Here is a 26,709-nt window from a genome sequence, read left to right on the forward strand (position 1 = left end):
CTGTGCAAGAACTTCCAATTTTAAGCATCTTGGGATGAAAAAAACTAGGCCAAGTCACAACCCAGGTTAAGAGGGGCGGGGTGGATCTGAGGAGCTGGGCTTGCTTCTTTTTCATTTCTCCCCTCCTCTCGTCTTATCTGTTATCGTTTATGAGGCCTAGGTAAACCTTTGTGTTTGCACACCTGGATTTTATAAGAGAGAGTGGGGGGAGGGGGTGATAAGAGTGCCTGCACAGCACAGCAGCAGCAGATCTAATAAGCATACCCCTATGTGTTTGCTGACAATGCACAAACTGACTTGACCTTCAGCCAAAACATTTCTGGACAAGTTTGTTTTATTGGGAAAAAAACTTGAGAGCTGAAGAGCTGACAGAAGGATCTTGCAAATGATTTTTAAGGCTGAGATTGAGTTTGTGGAGTTTGTGAAATCTGACTCCGGGGTCGTGGGCAGGAGCATATCTACCTTAAGCTGACAAAGGGAAAGGTCAGAACTTGACTGCTGACCCAGTAACCCAGGGAGAAAGGTTTCTGTAGGACCTCTCACCCATAAACTTACAGCTGAAAGCAGTGAACCTCCTCTACCCTATCCAACATGCTCTCCTGTTTAAATTCAACATGAGAGTGTTGCATTTTATGTCCAGGTTGAAAACATAGATGGTACACTAAGCATATGCGACCAAGGTTACCAGGTCAGATCTGTGAACGAGACGGGCATATATGAGAAGAATTGAAAAGCTCAACAGCTACTGGGAAAATATCCTTGAGCAAGACACCCAACGGCGCAGAAGTCTGTGTCCTCATGTTCTTTGAGAGCTTGAAAGACCACTAAAAACCAGTTTAGGATGACATGTGTGAACTTGAATGTTACATAAATTTTGTGTAAACAGAAACATGTGCACTCCTGCTGTCCTGTCTGTTTCTTCACTATATTTCACCAAACTTTCCATCCACTCAAATTTTCATTTTTGGGTGAACTTCTCCTTTAATTTGACTTCACTCAACGAAACCCCGACAGCTTCCTGGATATTTAGCACTTACATATGATGCAAAAGGTTTTAAGAGAATTAGGGCATGCTTTTCTTTGCAAAAGGCATCAACTACTTTCCCAGAAATGACAACTTCTTTTCACGCTGTCCCAGAGAAGCTGCACTCTTTAGCCAATAACAGTGAAAAGAAAATGCTGTATGAATAGCTCCAGCGCTCTGCTGCAACCATTAGTGAATGCATGTTGTGGCTGATTTCTCTCTTTGCGTATCTTTGTTCTTCTGTCTCTCACCACGTGCCGTGCTTTTTTTCATCCGACGCGGTAGCTGGGCAGAGAGAATGCCCAGCAGTGTGTGTGTGTGTGTGTGTGTGTGTGTGTGTGTGTGTGTGTCTGGGTCTGTGCGTTTCACTGCTTATGGGGGCATGAAATCGCTCCAAAGCTCCAAGGCACATTGGCCACCACTTTACACAGACACAGAGTCTTCCTCTCTGTTTTAGCCCTTCCTTCGTCTTCCTGGTGTGTTTGTAGGCATTATGGGTGCATGCATGTGTGATTCCTCTCAACTTGTAGCTCATCCCTCTGTTCCCACGGCGACCTTCATCCTGACCAGCGAGCCATCTGTCCATCAATCACTTAGCCCCCTCTGTGCTGCTGAGGAGAGTAACCGATACCCAAAGACGCTGACCTCAAGACCTGGAGGGTCTCAAAATGGCTCCACGGCAAGGACAGAATACTGAATACGCACATACAGTTAACACACATGCATATTTGGAGGGGAACATGTAGTATATACATAACATGCATACACACATAAAATTGGAAGCACGGAGACTGTGCACATTTCTTCTTTCCATGCTCTGCTCCAGGTATTTGAATATGAAGGGGCCCTGATATAGTGAGGGCTTTGTGTTCACTTTGAATATATAGGCACGTGTGTGTGTAGTACTATACGCCGAGGGGGTAGGGATAATGCAGGGGAAAGCCCTGGCCTCAGCTGTTGTTGTACATTTCCCCCCAGAGAGATCCTCACTTTCCCTGCGCGGCAAACTTTCACTCCTGCCTTCCTTTCTGGTGGAAGCCTTCAGGTCACGGTGACGCGATAGGACTTAAAGAAACAGAGTTGAGGGAAGGAGAGTGGGCCTCCCGCCTTCTCCTCCTCTTCCTCCATCTCCCTCCATTTTTTTTCTGTCATTCCCTCTGCATATTGGTGTTGGGGGAGGGGAGAGTATGTACAGTGTTGGAGCTCATGTGATCTGGCCTGGAGAGTCAAACGAGCAGCCAGTATGTGCAGTCCCACCCTGTTAGACTGTTACTATCAGTGTAAAAGACTCCACACACTGTAGGAGTCACTGTCTGTGATGTACCTTTCATCTGTGGGAGCTTTAAGTGGTGTTTCCTTTTCCTTAATCTTTTCAATAAGTTTTTTGGAGGTAGAAAACATTTGATTTGCCTGAAATGTGTATAAATATTAGACATTTTTCTACTGGCCCCCCAGAAGGAGACGTAGAGGAAGCAAAGATACCAACTTCTACAACAACTACAGCCTCAGTGGAACAGAATGCGTCGCAGCCAGACAACATCTCGCATTTTGAGCAAAGGTCGCCTTCTTTAAATTCGTTTTGCTTCATCATTATCAATAATACACTGCTATCAACACCTACAGCTGGAAGAGACAAGTTCAGACACATTCTCTTTTGATTGTCAAACTGCATTAGAGGAAAGTCTGATAATGATATCAATCTGGAATCAGATATCAGGGCTGTCGGTGAGTGCCTGTGGCCCTAGTTGTTGTGGTGTGTCCCAGGCCGTCAGCACTGGTCTAGAAGACTAGAATGTTTAATTTTCATTTTGAAAAATTACATAAACTGTAGGACACAGATGTCTTCACATTCAACTTGAGCCATATATCATGCCCTCACACGGTCCCTTTTTCTGGAGGGTGACAGCAACCATCCACCCCTCTCACTTTCACAACACAGTCTAATTAACATGGACACTTTGCTCCAGGTTGAGTCCTGCTTGCTTTTCTTTATTTATTTCAAGCAGACGGGTCAATATTGGTCAGGAATCCATTTTCATATGAGCTCTCGAGTCAAAGTGTGCATTATTCATGAAGACCCATCACCCCTGATTGGTCGAGCTGTCCACTGTAAAAGAGGGAGACGCCATGAGGGGGGTTGGGATGCCATGTATGGACAGCGAGTGTGAGACGGACCTGTGCTGACCGCTGTATCCTCGGGGATGGATTATTGCTGCGCAGTGACATCACTGTGTGGTTGAAAGGCTTTTAGTCTGATTAATGTACAGTGTGTGTTTGCATGTGTGTGCGCACCAGGACGTGTGAACCAGATACAGATCTGGTGTGCGAGGCTGTTTTAGAAGCTATGTAACTGCCTATATGTGCTTTGTGTGCATGTTAAAATGTGTTTGTCTCTGCACACCCAATGATTCGAAACCCATCTCATCCCTGGCCACCATATTATAGCTTTTTGTCTCCCCTCTCCTTCCCATAATCCATCATTTCCAGAGTGTTGGCTCTGTTGTGGGAGCTGTATAAGCCTCCATCTCTTTAAATATGGGTTAGTGTGCCTCACGCTGCCTCTCCACACCTCCCCGCCGCCTCCTCTTTTTCCTTCAGTTTGCCTTTCTTGGCTTTTTTATTGTCTTGCTTTTGAGACTCTTTTCCTTCCTTCCTTCCCGTTTTTTTGCCACCACAGCAAAACGACGGCACATAGAACAGAACAGAGTAGAGTAGAAATGCATTATCTATGTTGGACTTAAATGTAAACACTTACGTAAGGGTTTCTGTTCAAGCCTGCAGTTTATTGGCTGCAGGTTGAACTTTCCATTTCACTCGTTGCCAGGGATGCCCTCATCCTCTCTGTGGTAGCATCACGTTGTCCAAGGTGTGTGGGAAGCAAGTGCACGTTGTGTGTGTTTGTGTCTGTGGGCGAGCGTTATCTCAGCGTCTCTGTCTTCAGGCTGTGTTTAGATGAGCTCAGTTTTTCTGTTGTCACTCACAGACATCTACAGTAAATCTTGTACACTTTTATCGATTGTTTTATCTGGCACAAAGTCCACTTTTTTTGTTTTTGAATAACAAGCAAGTGCAGATAATAACAGCAAATCTAAAGCAAGTAACAGCTCCCATCTTTATCACGGGATTTTGAGGTTTAGCAGCTACTGTATGAGTCGTCATGAGGTGCAAAACTACTAAAAATGGACAGCACAGCTCATTACAGTGCAAGTGCAGAGGATTCACAGGTATTGAGTGAAGTCAAGGGGCCATGAAACCAAGCTCAAGTTCAAGCAGAAACATGTAAATCACCCAAATCTTGCAGCAGCAACTCATGCTGCCACTTCTGATTTTTTTCTAAGTGGCTCTCTCTAATAACGCTAAGGGACTATTTCAGAGCGAGAAGGTGGAGCACAGACATGTCAGGCTCAGAAAAGGCTAACCTGGGCCTCGGGCCGGGAAGGGAGCAAGGACAAATATGGGACACTAATCCACTCTTTAACATTAGCCAGCATTAGCCTCTATCTGTCTGCAGTCGTAGCTCCATAAGACAGTGAGGAAGGAAGAGCTGTTTATTTTTGTCTGTCTGAGCCACATTTTGCCTCCACGCTTTTCCTTTTCTATTTTTTCCCTCCTTCTCAGCCTCACCCCCCTTCTGTCTCTTTCTTTCGCTCATTTTCTGTGACTCTCATCTGTCAAGTTCACCCTTTCTATCTCTGTCTCTCTCATTCTCTCTGCCCCTGTATGATTACTGAAAACTGTATGGAGACAGTGCAAGAGCTCCGCGGAGAGCGGCCGATGCCATTGGCTGGCTGGCACTCCACCCCCACTCGTGATTGGCCGCAGGCCTCAACGTAGGATTCAATCAGCTGGGTGGAAGTGTATGTAGGTCAGTGTGTAGCGATGTGAGCCTTCTCTCGCTCGCTCTCTCTGTTCCCCTCCTCCACCACCTCGGTTTGGTGAACCGGCTGTTGTGTTAATTGGCCACGTTCCAACTTTCAAACCCAGAGAGACTTGAGGCAAGAGAGGAAAGGGGGAATAAAGCAGGGAGGTTAAAAGAGGAAGGGAAGTTGAAGAGGCGAGGGGGGAGGAGAAGGAAGAGGGCAAAGGAGCGTAGGTGGGGGGAGGGCATGATTTAACATGGGGTGCCCTGTTGCACTCAGCAGTGCAATAGTACAGTGTGTTAGTCAGTCAAACACACACACTATCCAAACAGACAACTCCTGGCGAATGTAGCAGCTCAGGGTATTTATTTTCTCTCTGTTTGAATGTGGGAAGAGAGAAAGGCAGGATCTTGAATAAAGGCTGGAAACAGAACGGCACTTTGGCCTGATTTTCTACTACATCAAACCTCTCATGCTACCCAGTTTACCCTCTGAGTTTCCTCGTTGCCCAGACGCTTCTCACTGGGCGTCCTCACAGAGCCGTGGACCACAGACGACTCAGATAGAGGATGGTTTGGTTATCTAATCTGCTGGGCTGTGACTTTGTGGACACAGTAAACCCATTGATAACACACAGCAATCCTGCCACAGCTACCCCACGTGTGCTATTCCAGCTTTTAAAAGCGAGTGTGCTGCCCGAGGAGAAGCCTGCTCGCCGCTGCCGTACTCGGCTACACTAGTGAATAATTCACGCTAACCCAAATTCTTCTACAGTGCTTACTCTACCCCTAAGTGCTCCCACGCAGACACAGAAACACGCACACACACACTCCAGCACCCCCTGTAAGTGGTGGTCCCAAGGCGTTGCCCATAGTAGACTAACCCAGACAAGCAGACTGTGAAAAGCAGACAAAATAAAGTCTTGTACACTTCACTTTACTACTCCCTCTGCAGCCATGTCTGTCTGCATACTTCACATTAAAAGCACCCCGCAGCAGTTTGTGTTCTCTGCAGCCCTCCCTTCCCCATGCCCGTCTGTCTCTCTATCTACGCATCTCGCCCTTTTACACCCGCCTGCGTTTTTCTTTTATTAGAAACCCGTCATTTCATACACAAGCACTCGTTGCATTTTAGATGTAGCCCTGCCCACATGAGGTGAAGTGCATTCCTGCCTGTCTGGGTTTCTCTATTTCCTTTTTTTAAATCTCGTCTCTCTTGTCTCTGTCTTCTTCTCACTCTGCCCCAGCTTTGAACTTATTATGGCGGATGAAGACGACTCTTCCCCACCCACCCACAATCTCACAGACACACACACACACACACACACACACACACACACACACACAAACTGAGTGACTTTAGCCTGACTTTACCCCCTTACTCAGCCAGCCACTGACCCACTTAGTGTGGAATAGCGCACCAGACGGACGGCAGGCTTTTTACTCCAGGGCGCTCTGGGAAAACTAAGCTAAAAACAACAGAAGATGCACATGCGTACACACACACAAACATACAGTGGACAAGCTTACTCAGAGTGTGATCATGCAGAAGATGGAACACGCAGCCTGCGTTATCTTATCAAGTAGTTCCATACAGGTTGGCCTGGTGGTGTGATCACTTGGCACAAAGGCGTAACTGCAGACAGTCACAACTATATTACTATATTTGTGAGGACCTTCATTGAGAGGAATAGTTCAGCATTTTAGGAAGCACACTTTAATTCACTTCATTCGGAGCCAGAAACCAGTTAGCATAGCATAAAGTCTGGGAATAAAAGCAACTATTTGTGGTGCAATTGGTGGTTTTTTTTACCGGACTATATTGTGGAAATGAGTTCCTGGAGTCTTGTCATCACCGTGAGGTTGCCAGGTAACCAAACAACTTTCTAGGAAGTGAATTCTCCTAGCTGAAAACCAAAAAAGTGGCACATTACCTCCCCATTAAACTACAAATTGCATGAGTTTTAGGTGTGCTGGTGTGGATTTTGTTAGATTTTGACAGAACCAGGCTAGCTGTTTCCCTCTGTTACCAGTCTTTATGCTAAGCTAACCCCCTGCTAACTCCAGCTCCACGACAGATATGAGGAATCTCTCTCTGCAAGAAAGAAAAAGAGAGTATTTCCCAAAATGTCACAATATTCCCCTGATTTCCAGCTACTTTCATCCTCAAAAGTGAAGAGCATATAGTTTATAGCAACGGCCATAGAAACGCACACACACCCTGCAAATTGTGCAGTACATATAGACTGTGACCACACCTTGAAAGTTAAGCACACACTCTGATCCTTATGTAGCACACTGTGGATGATTCAGCAGCACAGATGAAAAGCATAAGCAATAGAAATGGCACTGAATTTTTTATTCCACAATTTCACAGCAAGACTTCACAGCAAGTCATCATCCAACTCAGAATAAAGAAAAAAGATCTAGAGCCAGTTCAGCCCTTTTTTTCCACCTCGATCTCGTGACCAGACGAGCAAGCGACAGACCAACCAACTAATGTAACACCACCACTTCCCTTTTCCTTTGGTTATTTCAGTCAGTTTGAGGCCGGCGGCTGCTGACTGCTCGTGCCACACGAGCAACTGGGGCGAGGTCAGCATGTGAGTTTAGATGGGTCAGAGTTTAACTCTGAACTCTGCACATCAGGAACCTGAAACCACTGTTCTTGCACAGGCTGCAGTATGTTCTGTGTTGCCAGTCACTCAAGGACAGATTTTGACTTTTTTTCACCCATTTTATTCATTTTGTACTTCCTTGTAGAATTCTTTTCCAAAGCAATGTGGACTTGTAGCGTGACTAGCATTCATGAGCAAGCCTTTCATTAGTGTGTGAGCGCCGTCAATCAGCTTTAAGGTGAGGTTTGACTGAAGAGTCCCTCTTGAAAGGTTCACACACTCTAAGGTCAGTGTGGTGTGTGAACATATGTGTGCATTTGTGTGCTTTTTTTATTAGCATGTGGAAGCTGTGGTGTTGAGCCTACTATCAGAAAGAGGCCCACTCGAATGAAAAGCCTGTCAGCGCTTTCTTTCTCTCTCATTTTTTTCCCCTCCACTCTTCCTTTCTTCTTCCCCTTTTTTTCCCCTCTCCGGTTTACAAGGCCTTCGCACACAACCTCCAAAGGATTACCAGACACACCCCTTTCAGAAGCACTGAGCCCTACAGCTCCTCAGCCACCTCGCAGTGTGCATGTGTGCGTGTGAAAGGGAACGTTTGAGCGAGAGCTTTTTCGAGATCTCACCCACTCTGCCTCCTCAGAGAAAAAGAAGTGGAGGAGGTAAAACAAAAAGAGAGGTGGAAATGGGAGAGTCGGGAGAGGGGAGGCAGATTGAGTGATTGCTGCTCACCAGCACGGCGGGGGAGAAAGAGTCAGAGTTTTGGCCCGCAGCCAGCTAGTGCCACCATACAGCCTTTGTGCGGAGAGTTGACTTAGAAAGGACCTTTCAGAGCGGGAGAGAAAAGAGTGGGAGATGACAGAAAAATACAAAAAAACGGGCAATCAGAGAACGTCGGAGCGAGAGGAGAAGGGGCAGAATAGGAGGAGAGATAATCACAAAAGGCAGCTGTAAGGGAGAGGACGGGTAAATAATGAGAACGGAGAAAAATGAGGAGTGGGAGGAGGATGATAGAGACTCATTCATGAGCCTGTACAGTAGATTAAAGAGATCCAGCCATAGCTACACTCATTCTATCCCTCTTTATGCTCCATCAAACCCAGTTTAGCCTCGAAAAGCTCACGAAGAAACTAAAACACTTGCAATTACATGCAGGCATCTACTTGGTGAGGTCAAAGGAAGTGCACTGGTGTCACTGTGTCACTGTGACATTTCCTGTCATGCCAACACAAATGCACACTCATCTCAAAATGTACAACTTTCAAACCCAAAACTTAAAGGGCTGAAAAAAGTGTTTTAGTGGCTTCATATGCAAAAATACACACAGAGACGACAGAAGGGGTAGCTGTGTGGTTGCCAGCGGTCTATTAATAGCAGGGTAGTATAAATACAAAGTGCTGCGTGTGGGGAAAAGAGCTCGACAGGACAGGAGGGAGGCCGAGGTGACGTGGTGGCAGGGATTCAATAGAGGCCCCTGTTCACCTATGTGTGTGTGCGTCCTCATGGATGACATGCTAGTGGGTGTAAGGAAATACCAGCCTGACCTGTGAACAGTAGTAAGTGTATTCGCGTGTGTGTGTGTGTGTGTGTGTGTGTGTGTGTGTGTGTGTGTGTGTGTGTGTGTGTGTGTGTGTGTGTTGGTGTGTGTATTGTCATGTATGAGCACTAAGCTGTGAGCGCCTCAGAGAGTCGGGACAAAAGAGAAGGATGAAGGAAGGCATCGGAGGGCCTCCCATGTCCCTGCTGAACCCTCTCCTCTCCGGGTTAACTGAGGCCCAGATGCCCATGCTCGTACCCCCAAATAACCCCCTATAGCACGAGGGTATTTAAGTTCATGTCGCCCTCGGGGCTCAAAATAAATACTGAGACCTGATAACAATGTACAGTCTGCTTGGACGCTGCTAATGAAATTCCATCACAGTCACCATGGCGTTGAAGTCCGCTTCAAGCAGCGGGGACAGACGGGAGGTGTGTGTGGAGTTTGGATTGATTGATAAATACAAGTTTAATTTGCTTCATGAAAGAAACAGCTTGGCTCGGCGGAGATTTCATTGGCTGTACATTCTGTAAAATCGGAGAAAGAAAGATGAAGAGTGGGCGAAAGAGAAATCAGGAGTGTCCCTCCCTTTAGACAAAGATGCTTATTTGAAACTTCATCGCAATCTGGCTCATAACCTTTCCAGCATGTCCTCTCTCTCCCCCAGACTTCCTGTCACTCTCCTTTGTGTACTTTTTGATAAAAAAAAAAAAAACTACGGAGAATCAAGTATCCTGGCAGCACAGTTTGTACGAAAACACCTTCATGCTTTGTCTGAAAATAATGTCAAATGTTTTACACACCAGAAGGTCTTAATGACAGGTGCAGACAGATCAAAACGAGGAGCGGAGGTGCGATACAAACTATCCAGAAACTGGACTTTCCTATTCTTTAACAGGGAGTTGTAAGAGAGAAAGTAAAGCAGAAAAACAGCCAAACCAACCACAAACGAAATCGTGCTCTTGTTACGTGCTGCTAAGCGTGCCCTCCTACAGCTGTGGTTTAAAGCCTCTGTTTAGAGTTTATGTGCTGTTTCAAACAACCACACACATACAGATGATATCAGGTTTTAGTTTTAAGTCACTCACTGATGCAACACAGGAGATTGAGATTTGATCCTTGGTTCAATACTGGAAGGAAAAAATGTCAACTCTTTTTGCAAAATAAAGCCAGAATAATGAGAGTCGCAGCTTTGAATTAGATGGAGAGTAATTGAACTGATAGTAGGTTTGGTCAGAAATGGAGGTGAAAAGTCCTTAATGCACACAGACATGTACAACGGTGACTGGATGGAGGCGTGGAGGACGTGCAGATTTAAGCTGACACAGCAGAACAGAGTTTGGCACCGCCGCTACGTCATCATCATCTCCTTTGGCAATGATTAATAAGCTTAGCAGAAACGTGCTCCACACACGCAAGTAGACCTAAATAAACAAAAGCCTGGGCGCACACACACACACACACACACACACACACATACACACAATCTCCAATGATGCTCATGTGTAATCAGGTTAATCATATTGGACACACAAACGGTGAAGTGGGTTATTGTGGCCGTGAAACAATAGCTTTGCTCTAGAAACCGAGATTTTAAAGGATCCTCTGAGGTCAGTTGGACAAGAAGTGATGCAATAATAATAGAAGAGTTGAAGCGAGGGGGAGACAGAGCAGAGGGGTGACAGGAGGAGACCTGAAACTGGAAATATGAGCGTTGACAGACAAACTTCTTATGACAAAGTATGAATTGCACGCGCAGAAATGGTCAGAAGAGAAGAAGAGCAGAGAGTTGAGGCAAACTGCTGCTCTCTTTCCTTCTCGTCTCAGAGCAGGAAGTCATGTGACTCATCAGAGGGGCGGAGCCAAGAGGGACAGAGGAAGAGGCTCGCTGTTGCTGGGAGAAAACTCTCCCAAGGTGTGTGTGTGTGTGTGCAGTTTGTCTGTGTTTTAACAGTCTGTGTGTGTGCATGCATGCGTGTGCGTCAGCCATCGGGTGTTTGCCTTGCAAAGGTTAGAATCTCGCCCTGTGCTAAAACACACACATAAAACATACACGTCAGGACACAGAGTCACTGTTTGAGCGTATGGGTGTCTAAAACCACCAGCAGCACCTCCTTCCCTTTCTCCAGCTGCTCAGCTGGTGTGTAGGAGGAGGAAGAGGGCTGACGGGCCTGGAAGCGCTGACATCAGCAGAGAATAAGACACACACACACACACACACACAGATGGTCAAACTGAAACACTTTCTAGTACAAAGGTGTAGGGTGGTTCGGGACAGACGAGTTAGTCTTACCTATAGATATTGAGCCCGAGAGAAACAGAGATAGATAAAAGATATAAGAAAACAAAGTCCAGTTTTTCTTCTGTCACTGGCTCTAATAGCTCCAGCAGGCTCGGAGGTCAAACTGGTATAAATCTTGAAAATAAGTAAATTTTTGGTTTATTACGACTTAATCTTATCCCCAGAGTTTTTTTCTTATCAGTTTTGTGTTATTGTACTCACCAAAGTAGTTGTTGAGACCTGGAAACATGGTGACACAAACTGTCATGCAATTGGACAGATAATTGGTTAGAATCCGACAACCTCTCGTCTCAGCCTCCCCTACGGTGGCCTCTAAAATGGGCTACTGTAGGAATATGGTGGTACAATATTGCAGACTCAGGTGAAAGAGGTCCACAGTCCTACACACTGGACCTTAGAAATAATAGATAATAGAAATAAAACAGATGTGACAGGAGAGGTCAAGAATAAAAGGAGCTACATACCTGAAACAATTCCTCACTCCACAACTACAGTGGGTGTGGTGGGTCAAAGTTCAACCAGGCTGACAGTCTGGGTTAAAAATGCATGCTAACCTTAAGTTTTTTTTAAAAAAATGTGTCTGATTGGCTGACTGCTCGTGTTTCCTGCCACATCGGACGTCTTTTAGGATAGTGACTGGATCTCAGATATTAGAAATTAACCTGGAGAGTTCAGTGTCAGTGCCAGACCTAAGGAAATAAAACCCAAGCTGTAATCAACAGGAATAATCCTTTAAGTGTGTGTGATGGTAAAACATACGGTAAGAATCAGTGGGCTGAGGTCTGGTGTGCGTGTGTGTGTGTACTGTATCTGTTTTTAGCACCATTAGAATGAAGAGCCCCATGAACACCAGCAGGGCCCCAACACTAATCCGGACCAGATGTGAACTCCACCAAAACTCAAAACATACACAACACACACACACACACACGCACGAACGCACACATTACAAACAAGAACCGGCACGTCACCGGTTCCAAACAATGGAGCTCAAACTAGATTTGTAGCTCTACTGTTTAGTTAGCCAACATGATTATGCGTAATGCTATTATCGGCATAATCTGTCTCAATGAGATCATAGCTCACCTTCAGTGGAGTTAATTGGAGGTTTGAGAGGTCACGAAACCGCGTACGTCAACAGATAGAAAACGAGTCGAGCCTTCCTCAACCCAAACTAAGTCCTGTGGGCGTGACCTGGAGACAACCTCGAGGCTTTAAGCAGGCTGTGTTGTGGAAATACCGTGTCAAAGAGACGGCGCACCTCAGTGTCACACACACAGCAGAGCAAAGGTAGATGTAGAAGACAAGTGTAATGATAAATGACAGGTGGACATACTGGAATGCACAGTGGAAAAGGTGTGTGTGTGTGTGTGTGTGTGTGTGTGTCTCTTTTAGTGTCCAGGTTACGCCACTGTATGTTAATGAATACACGGCAAAAAGCAAAGAAAAGTCAATGAACACTTGAACAAAATTGCATGTTTGTGGCTCATGTTTAAACTGAGTGTGTAGCTTTTGTGTAATGCATGAGGCAGCCCTGCATGCTGGAGGACACGCGCACACGTTTTTGTTACATAACATGAAGGACGTTTTTTGTTTACTGTGCCATCAGGCCTAAATTTAACACCTCTGCTGCAACAGGCAGTTTTGCACGGTGGTGACCGCACTAGGTAATCCCCCTAGAGGTTACAGTACGTAAGACAGTGGCTTGTGACCTCTTTAAAATAAAGCCAAGTCTACTTTGTGACCACTAGTCGCACACCACAAGTCAGAAGTGTACATGGGTTGTGTTTTATAATGATATAGCGATTAGAATCAATTTTTACTATAAAGAGTATTTCCAGACAAATATACAAAGTGCTTCACTATAAATTAAGACGAATTAAGAAGCACAAAAGAAAAATCAGTAAAGCAGACACTTCTGATCTAAACGTGGAGATAACAGTCAGGAAGACACAGATTTGTCACTTCCTGTGTGTGCAGAAGATTTACAGTCACTACATACCAGAAATGAATCCACATCTTTTGCAGCTCTGTGCTGTAATTTACCCTGTCACCTATATTTCTACTGCAACACAGATCTTACATAAATCTATTACATGTTCCCAGTGAAGTCCACACCCTAATCGGTGTCCTCAGTTCACCGAAAAAAGCTGCCATTTTGTTCTGTGCGCAACCCAAGCTGGTCCTCAGTAGAAATACAAGTATGCACACAGGGCAGAGTGGTGTTAAGGGAGGCAATAAACCTTAGTCAACCCCTCACCCATGCTACGCACATAAAAACAGCATGTCGTCCTCCCCTCCCTCACTTCCTCACGCTGTCCCTCTACTTCTTCCGCTCTCTCTTCTTCTGCTCTTTTATTCCCGCTGTGGAAATGAATCATCTTACTCTCTATGGATTTTGTTCTTTTTGCATCCCATCCATAGTGTCGCGGAGCGGGAAATCTGCCTTTCAAAGTTCTTTTTTTGATGATATCCTCAGTTTACCTCCACACAGAAACACAGGACAGCTCTATAAAGCAGTAGCAATAATTCACAGTTATGTTGGTTATGTTTTGGGCATCAGTTTGGCAGATCAACTAGACAACAGTACTGCTGGAGCAGTGGTTGTCAAAGAGGAGTCCGGGGCCCCCAGGGGTCCTTGATGGGGTTCCAGGGGGCCCCTAGCAATAACATGAAGTTGAGTTGAGTTGGTCATGGTTTCATACGCTTTATGTTATATAACATCAAGCAGCATAATTCTGGGAGGGGGTCATTGGTCTATATTCTGTTAACTACTGTCAGCTATTACATACTGCAGTATTAGTAAATACTATCTACACTGTAGTTATGCTGTTGTACAAGGCACATATCTTACATTGCTCTAGTAGCGATTCTATTTCTAAATGTAAATACATATATATAGTTGTCACATAGTTAGTCATAGTCATTTTATATTTTATTACTCATGGGTAACTTTCTTCCCGAAAGTTTCAGCTAATATGTCTCATATTTTTGTCTTTTCATCGCAATTACTCAGTGGTGTTTAAACAGTAGATTTTCAGCTGACATTGTCGATGTAGAAAATGAGCAAGACTTTTACTTCCAAACCCTGAAAGCCAAAAATAAACCCTCCCACCTCTGCACTCCACTGCCCTTGAAATAGGTCTGTGGGTTGAGGTGTAGATGGCAGGCTCATTTCCCAAATGTATTCCTTGTCGCTTGCACCATATCTTCCCACAGGAATAGCAACATTCCCCTTCCTGATAATTATGAATGATTCAGCCCTTCCCCCCACTTCTCCCTCCGTCCCTCCACTCCTCGGTGCTGCTCGTATCGTGCAGAGATGTAATTAATCATGTAGACACCCTGCTGGTCCTCATACTAAGGGTGCCCTCTTTTTCTCTATCTCTCTGTCTTCCCCTACTCTTTATATATCTCCGTCTCCCTCAGTGCCTCTCAATCTCTCACACACAGTTTGAAGGTCTCATTAATCACCTGTTCACAGAGAAAACCTCTGTAATGCATACCAGTGGGATCATTCGGTGGTTGGCCTTTCTCGTCTCTACACACTCATGTACTTTATGCAGCACCACACCACTGTGCTTTCATTCTGTGTGTGTGTGTTTTTTGTTTTTTTTGGGACTGCGTCTGTCATCAGCGCGCTCATACGCCAGCCAGCATAAATACGATAATCGTCGCCAGCAGACTTGCCCTCTGGTCCCTCTCTATTTTTAGACATCAGATGTCGAAATAGTTCAAGTTCTTAAAAAGGGCAGCCTTGCGAGTCATCCTCTGTCGACCCAACCCAAACAACATTCACTTCACTTCAGGCAGGAAATAAATTATTTTTAAATCCACCAGCAGTTTATCACCAAATATATTAAGAGCATGTTCCCTGTGGTTGTGTTTACTGACTGGCAGATGGCTTATACTTCCCGTCACTAATGCCGTGAGTGTATTTTTTATTTTTATAGCAGATTGAAAGAGTTTAACAGAGTGAGCCGATTTTAATTAGGAATGCAACTAAAGATTATTTTCATTGCGGATTATTTTCTTGATTAATCGATTAGTTGTTTGGTCTATAAAATGTTAGAAATTGTCGATCAGTGTTTCCTGAAGTCCAAGATGATGTCCTTGAATGTCTTCTTTTGTCCACAACCCAAGGATAGAAGGACAGAAGTACTGTAGTTAAGCACATTTTTAAGACTTCTGGGTACTTTATACAAAACTGTACCTGAAGTCTGGAGTATGTGGGCCCCGGTTTACCCTAATTTTTAATGTAATGACAAAGTAGTAACAGAGTTTTCAGAGTGCGTAAGAAAGCAGCCACTCGCATGTTTACAGGATTTCATGAGATAAATGTCACCTCACGTAGCCTGCCTTAATTTGCCAAGTATTCAATTTGCTAGATTGCCTAGAAACACACACTCGCAAACAGGTTAAACAGTCTCTCCACTGGCAGAAGATTTGACTCATCTCACACACTCTTATGTGTGAGCTGGTCTGCAGGTGTAGTGTTTAGTTTGGAGCCTGAACTCCCAGAAAATTGTTGCGTTTCAGTTCTTTTCCTCGCTGCTGCTTTACTCTCTTGCAAGTCTCTTTCTCCTTCTGTCTGAATAAATCGTCTTTGTCTTCACTGAGATGTGTCTGTTGTCAGTGTGTGTGTGTGTGTGTGTGTGTGTGTTCTTGGCAGGCGCAGTCTCTCCGTAGCTTAAGGACGCCGTGTCCTGGAACTCGGGGTTGATAAAGCCCAGCAGGGACGGCCTGTGTTGTCCCAAAGCAAAGTGTACATGTACCGTACCGAGCTGTAATGAACAGTGTGTGTTTTTAAATGTGTGCTGACTGTATACGCCTTGTGAGCTCATCAGTTTTTGCTTAGTTTAGTTTTTGCTCATAGATGTTTTGATTTTTCACAATAATATGATCGATTTCCATGCTGCTTCTTCCAGCGTGTGTGTATGTGTGTGTGGGTGTCTGTGTACATAACTTTCCACTGTGACCGTGAGCCAATGCGCAACAGGAACTGCGGTGACCTTCCAGCACTGAACAAAACACACTGACCCAATGAAGCCTTACTGGGGTAATGTGCCTAACCAAGCCTCCGCACCAGCCCGCACTGATTGGCCGCTTGAGGTGGGATGGGTCAGCCACCTCTCCCACCTCAAGCCAACTGATTGGAGGAAAATGTCAGAGTAAACAAGTGATTCTTTGAGCATGTGGCACAACACGGGACACACTTAGATGAAGGCAATGCAGGGGAGAAGAGAGGGAGAGGCAGACAGATGGGAACGATAGAAAGAGAGACAGAGGTTGACATTGCAGTAGTAAGGTCTCAGTGATGACAAGAGCAGGCTTTTTGGTGATTTAACAAGGTCACGACTCTTGGAAAGCAGTGTGTGTGCATGTTTGTGTGTGTGTTCACTTTTACTGCTATTTAATTCTGGGAGGAACTTGATATCGCCGTTCACACTATAATAATGGAGTAGTTGGTCTAAATAAGGTGTAATAGATTGGACAAAAATATCTAAATCTATTCCCTGAACTGATTTGACGTTTAAAGTTCACAAAAAGAGGAGTAGAGAAGGGGAAAAGAGCATGATTAAAGCAGAATGAGGTGTAACAGGATTCCTTTTGCCAAGCTCGACAACTCTGTCCAGTGTACACACACACATAAATACAACTTAAAACACACACACAAGCTGAGAGAGACACCCAGCCGCTGGCTGGGAAACGCACATATGATTGAAGAGAATGGAATGTTCTGTCTGCGGTCCAGAGCTCAGGGCTGCTGGAACCTGGACCCAAAGTGTGTGTGTTTTCCTATGTTCATGCGTGTGCATGTGTGTGTGTAGGGTCACAGTATAAATAACCGTCCTCTCTCGGCAGCGTTAGCGCGGACCAGCCGGGCTGTTTATTTATAAACCTCCTTTTACGTGTCTGCGTTGTTACCTCGCACTACCTCGCTATACTTTCACTGCTGTTTTACTAATACATGGTTTCTGTAAATGCCTGGCCGAGGAAGCCTGTGTGAGGAAAACTTCATTGTCTGTCCGTGAGGGTCATCGCATGCAGACTGTCCATACTATAAGTGCGCCGACTGGACTCTTGTTCAACCAAATACAACAAATAAACCTACCCAATTGCTAGAATAAATGTTGATGTACGTTTTTGCAAACCACGGATATGTTGAAACTTTACTCATCTTTGTGTTGCACCTTTCTGTTTTACATTGTGATAACGCTGTGCTTAAGATCTGGTTAGGTTTAGGCAGAAAAAACACTTGGTTAGGGTAGGGAAAACATAATGTGACATAGGTCACATTATGAGGTCTCCTTAAAAATATCCAGTTTCAGTCAAATGTCAAAACACAGTCTTGAACGGTGGTCACTGATATGAAAGACAGGTCATAAACCTATAATGTGAACGTGATGACACGATTATAGAAATGTCAGTATGGTACGTAGGCCGAGGACACGTTCGAATGTGAAGGTATCAGTGGTTTACAGAAACGTTAACTACCAACATTTTATTCTGGAGACTGGGGTGAATAAACTTCCTATCAAACGGACGCTATGATGTTTTCTAGTGCACATGTGTGGAACGTGTCTGTACATGCGTACCCCCAGTCTGGCCGTCCCGGAGTATGATCTAGACTTTACACAACAAGGTCAACATTGACATGAAAGGAAAATATTTATTCTGCTCTTTGTAAATTCAAGTGTGTGTACTGCACACAGGGAGTGTGTGCATTTTATTCCTGTAGTTTTTCCAAATATAGATTAATTACACATCTTTATATCATTACTTACTATGGAATATTATTAGTGAAGTATTTAAAAGACTACATAAGATTAAGCTCAATAAATACCGTAGGCTCTTGTTTGTGTCTGTCTTTCTTTGTGGATTAAATTGATTTTATCGACCAACGTGGGTTGATAAGGCATCAAAATATTTATTTTGCTCTCTGTTATTTCCCCCTTAACTATAAAGTTGCTGCAAAAAAGTCTATCTTTAGAAATCCATTGCTGTTATTTATAAGCTGATTTTTGCCAATACAGTAGTTATACTCACATTATTGTATGTATTATTAATTACTTTTCCATTTCTATAAAAAAAAAACTAAATTAAGGCTCATCAAATGTATACAGTTTTGTCATTTGCTGTCTTTTAAATTTCACTTTAACTTCAACTAAGGTTGTCTTTTGTTTCTTGCAAATTACTAAACATGCCTGTAAATGTACTTGAGTCAGCCAGACTGTCTTCATTAGCTTTTTCTCATTAAAAAAAAACACAATGAGCTCCTTTGTCGCTGATTATTACATTTTCTTAGTCCTCATTCTTCTGTCGTTCATTTTCAGGGACGCTACCTGCTCGCCTGTTTGCACAAACTTAATCTTGTTTGCATTTACCACAGAAAGAACACTTCAGAGCAAGACAAGGATCATTTTAACCACAGCCCGTTGTCAATCCCTCGTCTTAAATGCAAACTAATGTTGCGCAAGTTGTCCGCTTGACCCAGCAGCGGTCCCTGTTGACATTAGACTCAGATTAGTGTTGGTTTACATAATGGCTGATAACGTGCGGTTATGTTTGGCAGGGACACACACACACATACACACACATACACAGTGTGTCAGTAGGTGGTTAAGTACACCAGAGGTGTGAGGCTCAGGTCACAGAATTGGTCCAATCGCAGCAGTGGAAGCAGGGTCGAGGGGGAGGGGCTAACATGTATGAGGCGAGAGCTTTGACCTCAAAGCACTTTGACCTTTGACAGAGTGCTGTGTCCAGGCTGCATGACACTGTAGCCCTCTGACCCAACACCTTCCTCTAGCCCAATTTTGGTAGAGCTGTGAGTGTGTGTGTGTTTGTGTATGTGTGAGAGTGTTTTTATCTGAATTTTCCTACAGCTGAAGGCAGGGAAGGTTGTGTCTGGGCTGGGCTGACCAGTAAAGTGTTTCTCTCAGGCACACATAGAGTACAGGAACCTGCCAAAGTGGAAGTGACCCAGTTCATACATTTGAGTTCAGATATGTGCTGTAGCTGGGTGATGAAATACACTTGCAATACCATGCAGACCCTCCCTTTTCTGTACTGCCTGGCTACGCAAACCAATTTCTCTGCACCAATCACCACTGCTGCTGCTAGGATGGCTACAACCAATTAGAGAGCTTTCTTAGAATCTTCTGAGCCAATCAGAGGAGCCTGCTTTTGAAGTAACCTCAGGTGTCTGAGGCATTACTTTCTATACATTTATAACATGCATGTGTCGGCACAAATTCGTCTCATTAGATTTTAAACGCCTCCTTAAAATGCCTCCTTAAAAATGTATGTACACACAATGTACACACACATTCCACGCTCAGATTTACATAAATGCAAAGTTCCCACCTACGCACCTTCAAAAAATCTGAATAATGAGAGAAAGGAGAGAGAGATTCCTAGCGTGGTTGCTGACAGTGATTAATTGTTCCCACATGTTGCTGACGGACAAAAAGGCCTCTGTGTTCCTGAGCTCTGGCTGCAGCTGGTGCACACACACACACACACACACACACACTCTCACACACACAGCTGGGGCCTGTCTCACGAAGCAAGTTCAGCTTCGTCAGGCTATCTTTGAGTTGGTTTGCTTCAAAAAATGTTACACTGTTGAACCTGGATAACCGGTCTCATGAATAGTTGACTCTGTTGACCGCAGAGCACTTTTGCAGACCAGCTGAGGTGGAGTTTATAATATCATAATATCAATATCATAGAAAACAGTAGGATTAAAACAATGGTTATATAAAGGAATAGTTAAACAATTTGGGAAATATTTGCTTCCTTGCGAGAGCTAAAGGAGAAGATCATCATTCTCCTGTCTGAAGTTACAGCTAGCATTGAGTTAGCTACTGCTGCAACTAACGATTTTTCATCATTTATTAGCCTGCCGATTATTTTCAGGATTAATCATTATGTCTTTAAAATGTCAAAAATACTCTAAAATAATAATAAAATAATAATCTAAAATAATCCTAGAGCCCAAAGTGACATCAAATCGCTTCTTTTGTCCAACCAACAGTCCAGCACCCAAAGGCTTTTGATTGAGTCTCATACATGACAAAGAAAAGCAGCAAATCCTTACATTTAAGAAGCTGGAACCAGCAAAAGTTTAACATTTTTGCTTGATAAACAATTATTTATAACAAATAGTTGACAATTATTCATTTTCTTTTACTGAATATTGCAGCTCTAGAGTTAGCTAACCTAGCACACAAACTGGAAACTAGGGAAGAGAGCTGGCCTTGTCTAAGGGGGAACAAAATCCCCTGACCACCACCTCTGAAGTTTCCTAATTACGACATTATAAGTCAATAAATATAATAAATATGTCTTGGCCAGCCTCCTGGAGTCTTGTTGTTACCGTGAAACAGCAAAAGACTCCCTGTTTCCAGTCTTTATGTTAAGCTAAGCTAACCGGCTGCTGGCTGTAGCTTCATATTCAACCGAAAGAAGTGAAAGTGGCATCAATCTTCTCATTTCAATCAGGGCAAGACAGCAAATAAGCATGTTTCCAAAATATTGACCTATTCCTTTAAAGAAGAGATATTTGTTTGAGAAAATGCCAGTGCTAAATCCAAAGTAAGCTTCTTGTCTACCTTTGGTGAGGCAGAGCCCGATGTAATAAATTAGATCTCGAAGTTCAATGCTAAAATGATAAAGAATGAGGAGGGTGAGAAAAACTCAAGTGAAGAATTACGTCGAGAGAGAGAAAGAGAAATCCACAAAAATCCCTAAAATTAGCCAGGCCGTGTCAACAACGTCATTATCCCTGGGAAGGTTGTTGCTGCAAGCTGTGTTGGTGTATCTGTGTGTGTATGTGTGTCACTTAGCTCTTGTGGCTGCATAGTAGGAGTTATGAATCAGAGCTGCTGTCTCACTGAGCTGTTTTTATTAATGGACTTTGGGAATACCCCAGAGGAGCTGTGCAGTAGTAAGCATACAGTATCCCGCTCACACAGCAGCGGTGTGCCATGTACGCACACAGAGAGTGTATACATTCTGCAATAACAAAACGTAAAATACTGTTTATTCAATCCACATATTGAAATAAAATGACAGGAATAAATTAAATAGAGGTCCAAGAAAGAGCTGTAATGGAGACGATTTTAAATTCAACTCCCGCGTGTGTATTATGAAGATTTTCATAATATTGTGTACACACAGAGCCACAGAGACTCTTTTCCCACATCTGAAGCCGTTTTCCCCCAGAGTTCAATAATGTTTAGCGAAGTATGAAGGCTGTTACCAAGCTCAGGTGTGATTTAAGAGTAGTTAAATGAACTCCTGGGAAGTTAAATAATATGATCGGTTGTGTCGTTAAATACAGTAAGAATCGTGGCGGCTAGAAGCGAAGTTGTGGTCTGCAGGAGAGACTGAATGTCTACATAAAATATGCAGACACGAATGGTTAAAAGGTCAGTCTTAGAATCATAAAACAACGTACTTTCCACTTACAGCACCACAAGTATACAACCCATGAAGATAGTTTTATTTGCCCAAGATCTTTGCTACTGAGAGTTCTGCTCCGTCCCAATAAAATGAAGGAGAGTGAAATATCTAGAAAATATCTTGGAAGTCTTTGAATTATCCAGAATATCCAGTATGTGGGAGGATCTACACGCATGCATCGCACGTAATGCTGATACATAGCAGGCGCATTTTTCATTCTTTCGTCATCTTCTCACCCTCTTTCTCACCATCACTCGCACATTTTCACTCGCCTGCACCCAATTTTTCTTTTTTCTCTTTTCATCACTGTCCGCGCTTCAGTTGCAGATGTCCCGTTTCCTTTTATTGCCGCTCCATCAAGTTAGAAATATCTCACCTGACGTTTGAAGGATGCGAGCAGTGGCACGGAAAAAGAGGAACATTAAACAAGTGGCTTTGTTCTGGAGGAGGGAGCGGGGAGGGATAAAGGTGGTGTGGGACGAAGCGAGGGAGAAGGATTGATGAAGTGTTAGGTGCTGGCAGGTAAATGTTTACAGCAGCGAGAAGGAGGAGACTCACATTCCATTCATTCTGCTCTCATTCATCCCTCCAGAAGTTCTTGTTTTCCTTCACAAAGTCCATCTTCTGCCATTATTTACATCTCACTGGCAGCTGGAAACATTTAGCCAGTGTGTGTGTGTGTGTGTGTGTGTTTGTAAAATGTTCTGTAATAAAGCAGCATTACATCATGCCTCAAGAGATGCTGGCAGAGGATAAACACTGGTCTCGCTGGTATCTCTTCTCATCTTACCTCATTGCACACACACTTGGGAAACATGCATTCACACACACACTCACACACACAAACACCATTCATGATTAAATGCAACTTTTTATGGATTTACTAATGCGCAGCACTAGTCACAAAAAGCACACTGTCCTGCTGAAACTATGTTTGCATTTACAATTGTGAACACAAGCCATTTGAGCCTGCAAATGCAAAACTGGGCATTTCCATAAAACTACCAGAAACACACATGCTCAAATACACACTCACACAGGGTCATGGGTTCATTTTGGCTCCAGAGATGAAACTTTCTTACTCTGCCAACGTAGCAGTCAGAGTGGTAACTTAAGCCTGCTCTTTCTCCTCACTGATTGAACTGCCTTTGACCAGAAAAACAATCCAGACCAAATTGTCTGTAAACTGTTGCCCAGGACATACGGGACCGCTTCGTGGAAAACAATATTGTTATTCCCACAAAAACTTTGAAATTCTGGCCCTCGTCGTTTGGAACCCAGAAATCTGTTCTGTTTTAGGGAGTAAAAATATACATAGGAGGGAAAACAGAGCGGGAGAAATGCGTGCATGTTGTGGATGGCGGTTGGGTTGTTTATATGGGAGGATATAGCATAGCCCCAGTGTCCCTCGGGGCCTGTAAGAGCTGTGTGTTTGTGAAACAACAGAAACTGCGGAAGAGGAAGGGGGCATGGAAAGAGAAGGAGACTGAGGCAAAATAATGAATTCAACCTTCAGGAGCTTGTGGGGCCCAAAAAGAAGGGAAAAGAAGAAGTGTATCAAGACAAAAGTCGACCCAAAAAGGTCATAACCATTTATACTAATGATCCAAGATAGAATATTTTCCTGGTCTTTGTCTCTTTGGTTTAAAAACAACCCAACTTTATGACGTCAATCTAAAATCCCTGTTGGTTCACTGATGATTCCTTTGGATCAGATCACGCTCTCAGTCCCTCATTGTTTGTTCTCCCCCAGGATTAGCAATTCAATTATCACTTGGATTGAGATGTAACAAAGGTTATAGAAGTTAAATCTACCTGTTAAAAGCATATTTACATTCAAAAATATATAATATATATTTCAAAATGCAAAATGAGCTTTTTAGAAATCCTTTTGCTCGTAATAACTCAACAACTAAAGAGTAGACAGCCATGTTTGCAGCTTTGTGAGGCTGTACTTATAGGCATAGTAGTGCTATTGGACCATTTTAGAGCTAGAGGAAAACTCTGAGAATCATAAAGTCATTAGGTTCACATGCACACCACTTGTGTTATCTCTTTTTTTGTGGTGCAAGGAATCAAAGCCCCACAAAAATCTTCCAAATTCCAATGAAAATGAAATTCCTGGACACACTTTTCACCGTGGCATTGATGGATTTATCATAAAAGGTCGATGTTTTGGCCATCTTTCATCTTTGATATCAAAACATCGACTTTTTAAATAAATCTATCAATGCAGACGTGAAAATGTGTGCAGGAATTTACTCTTTTTCACTGGAACTATGAAAATCTGTCCGACTGGCAGTCATTGCCAACCGCAGAGTCACGCCACTAAGACGGCTCAAACGTGTACAACCGCTACAACATCAGTGTACAATAAGAAAGAATGTCTGTCTCGTAAATGTATGTATGTAAACAAAGAGAGCAGTGAGGCAACAAGTGATTCAACAGTGTTAATGTGTGCATGCATCTCTGTGTTGTGAATAAAACTCTTGCTGTCATGTGCACCAGTTCCCCCACAATGAGCCTCTGGGGCTCGGCACAAGGAAGGAGCTCAGAGTTGATCAATACACACCAGACAACACTCACTCACAGGCACGCACATACGCACATGATCTGACACAGAATGCACTCCTCAAGCGACACAGGGGCTCTTTGTACGCGTCATTCATAATCGAGGAGACGCTTGATTATAGACCACTGTCTCTCTTTTCTCTTTTATACCCGCAACACAAAAGCTACAGTGGGAACAATGCAGACATCAGCGCTAAATGCTGCTGCACACTAATGTCTTTTTGTCTATATTTAGTGGTTGAACAATTGAAACTGGATTTTAGCTTTGTGTCTAGTCACCAAGAGCAACTGTTTACATCGCTGCAGAATCAGTGGTAGTGGGTGGTTTATGGATCAGTGTTGTTGGACTTAATGAGAGGTATTCATTGAATGTTTTATTGGTAAAAGGGAAGAAAGAACACAACAAATCAATACTGATGACAGTCATTGTTTGGGTAATTGTTTCAAAAGGATTTCACACACATCACTCAACAGCCTCTTCTCTTTCTCTCCTTTGTGTTTCAGAACTCCATCCGGCACAACCTTTCCCTCCACAGCCGCTTCATCCGCGTCCAGAACGAGGGAACTGGGAAGAGTTCCTGGTGGATGATCAACCCAGAAGGAGGCAAGGGCGGAAAGGCTCCTCGCCGCCGGGCAGTCTCCATGGACAACAGCAACAAGTACACCAAGTCCGCCCGTGGCCGTGCAGCCAAGAAGAAGGCCGCCCTGCAGGCTGCAGCTGCTGCAGCTGGCGAGGGCGGTGGAGACAGTCCTTCAGGTCTCTCCAAGTGGCCTGGAAGCCCGACTTCACGCAGCAGCGAGGAGCTGGACGCCTGGACAGACTTCCGCTCTCGCACGAATTCCAACGCCAGCACACTGAGCGGCCGCCTCTCTCCCATCCTGGCCAACCCTGAGCTAGATGAGGTGCCCGATGACGAGCCTCCTCTCTCGCCTATGCTCTACTCCAGCCCTGGCAGAGCGCTGTCTCCCGGCAACGCCACGACCAACGGGAAGTCGGTGCCGCCCGAGTTGCCCCGCCTGGCAGACCTGGCAGGCACAATGAACCTTAATGACGGACTCACAGATGATCTGATGGATGAGTTGTTGGATAACATCAACCTGGTGCCAACCGTCACATTACCGGCTGCTCCAAATGGTACCTCAGGGTTCAATTTTGGGTCCAAACCCAACGGGCTAGGCTCACCTTCCTCCAACTCTTCTCCCTCCTCCAACTCTTCTTCTAACGGTGGAGTCAATGGTTACAGCAACTCCATCTTTGGCCCCCACACGCCAAGCTCCTCTCTGCGTCCGTCCCCCATGCAGACCATCCAGGAGAACAAGCAGACCTCCTTCTCCAGCATCAGCCTATCTCGCTTTGGCAGTCAGACACTACAAGACCTGCTCAACTCTGACAGCCTCAGTCACAGTGATGTCATGATGACCCAGTCTGACCCACTGATGTCACAGGCCAGCGCTGCTGCCGTCATTTCCCAGAACTCTCGCCGTGGCCTCATGCTCCGTAACGATCCCGTAATGACCTTTGGGACCACTGGAGGACTTCAGGGCAGCCAAGGAGAGATGCTGCAAAGTAACAACCACAACCAGAGCTCCCTGAGGTCTTTAAACGGAGGCCTGAACCTCGCAAACGAGGCTAACGTTCTGGCTAATGCCAAGCAGCAGCTCCTGCTCTCGCCCTTGGGAGGAAACGGATCCTCCTCCATGCAGATCGACACCTCGATCTTCCTAAATGGAACCGTTAGCAGCAGTGGAGGGATCTGCCAGGACCGTTTCCCCACAGATCTGGACCTGGACATGTTCAACAGCAGCCTGGAGTGTGATATGGACTCCATCATCAGGAATGAGCTGATGGATGCAGATGGCCTGGACTTTAACTTTGACTCACTGGCCAACATGAATGGAGTCAGCAACTTCACGAACACCAAGCAGACCTCTCAGAGCTGGGTACCTGGCTGAGAGGGTCAGGCCGGGAAGGATCAGAGCAGGTGTGTGTGTTTGAGTGTTGTTTGCTCTGGCGTAGATCATGTAGCATTTGAGCGAAGGTGAGCGTATTTCTGATGCCCAAATGCAGGGTGCGACTGAAGTATAAAATTTGTAGAGGTCTGTAGAACTGAAATGTGTAACTACTGAAATGTGTAGAAAACACATTTTTCTAGGCTTTGGTGAAATTTTACCCATATTGTTTCGAAGATTCTTCATGCTTACTGGTAAACAGACCTGAAAACATCTGAAGAAAAAATGAACCATAATCAAAGTCAATGTCCTACTCCTGTGAATCCACATGAAAAAGGTTCTCTCAACATAACACTAACCCATCCCCTGATTTCACTG

The 26,709-nt window shown here is 44.4% G+C and overlaps 1 protein-coding gene across 1 annotated transcript in view; it reads left to right on the plus strand.

Moving 5' to 3' along the window:
* Positions 1-26,709, plus strand: part of foxo3b (forkhead box O3b) — a 44,175-nt gene that overhangs the window by 13,713 nt on the left and 3,753 nt on the right. The window contains exon 3 of the mRNA XM_073492644.1: positions 24,886-26,363. Coding sequence (XP_073348745.1) covers positions 24,886-26,334 — 1,449 coding nt within the window. The 3' untranslated portion in view covers positions 26,335-26,363. The remainder of the gene's footprint in view (positions 1-24,885; positions 26,364-26,709) is intronic.

Source organism: Pagrus major, chromosome 22, assembly GCF_040436345.1.
Source record: "Pagrus major chromosome 22, Pma_NU_1.0".
Classification (NCBI taxonomy): Eukaryota; Metazoa; Chordata; class Actinopteri; order Spariformes; family Sparidae; genus Pagrus; species Pagrus major.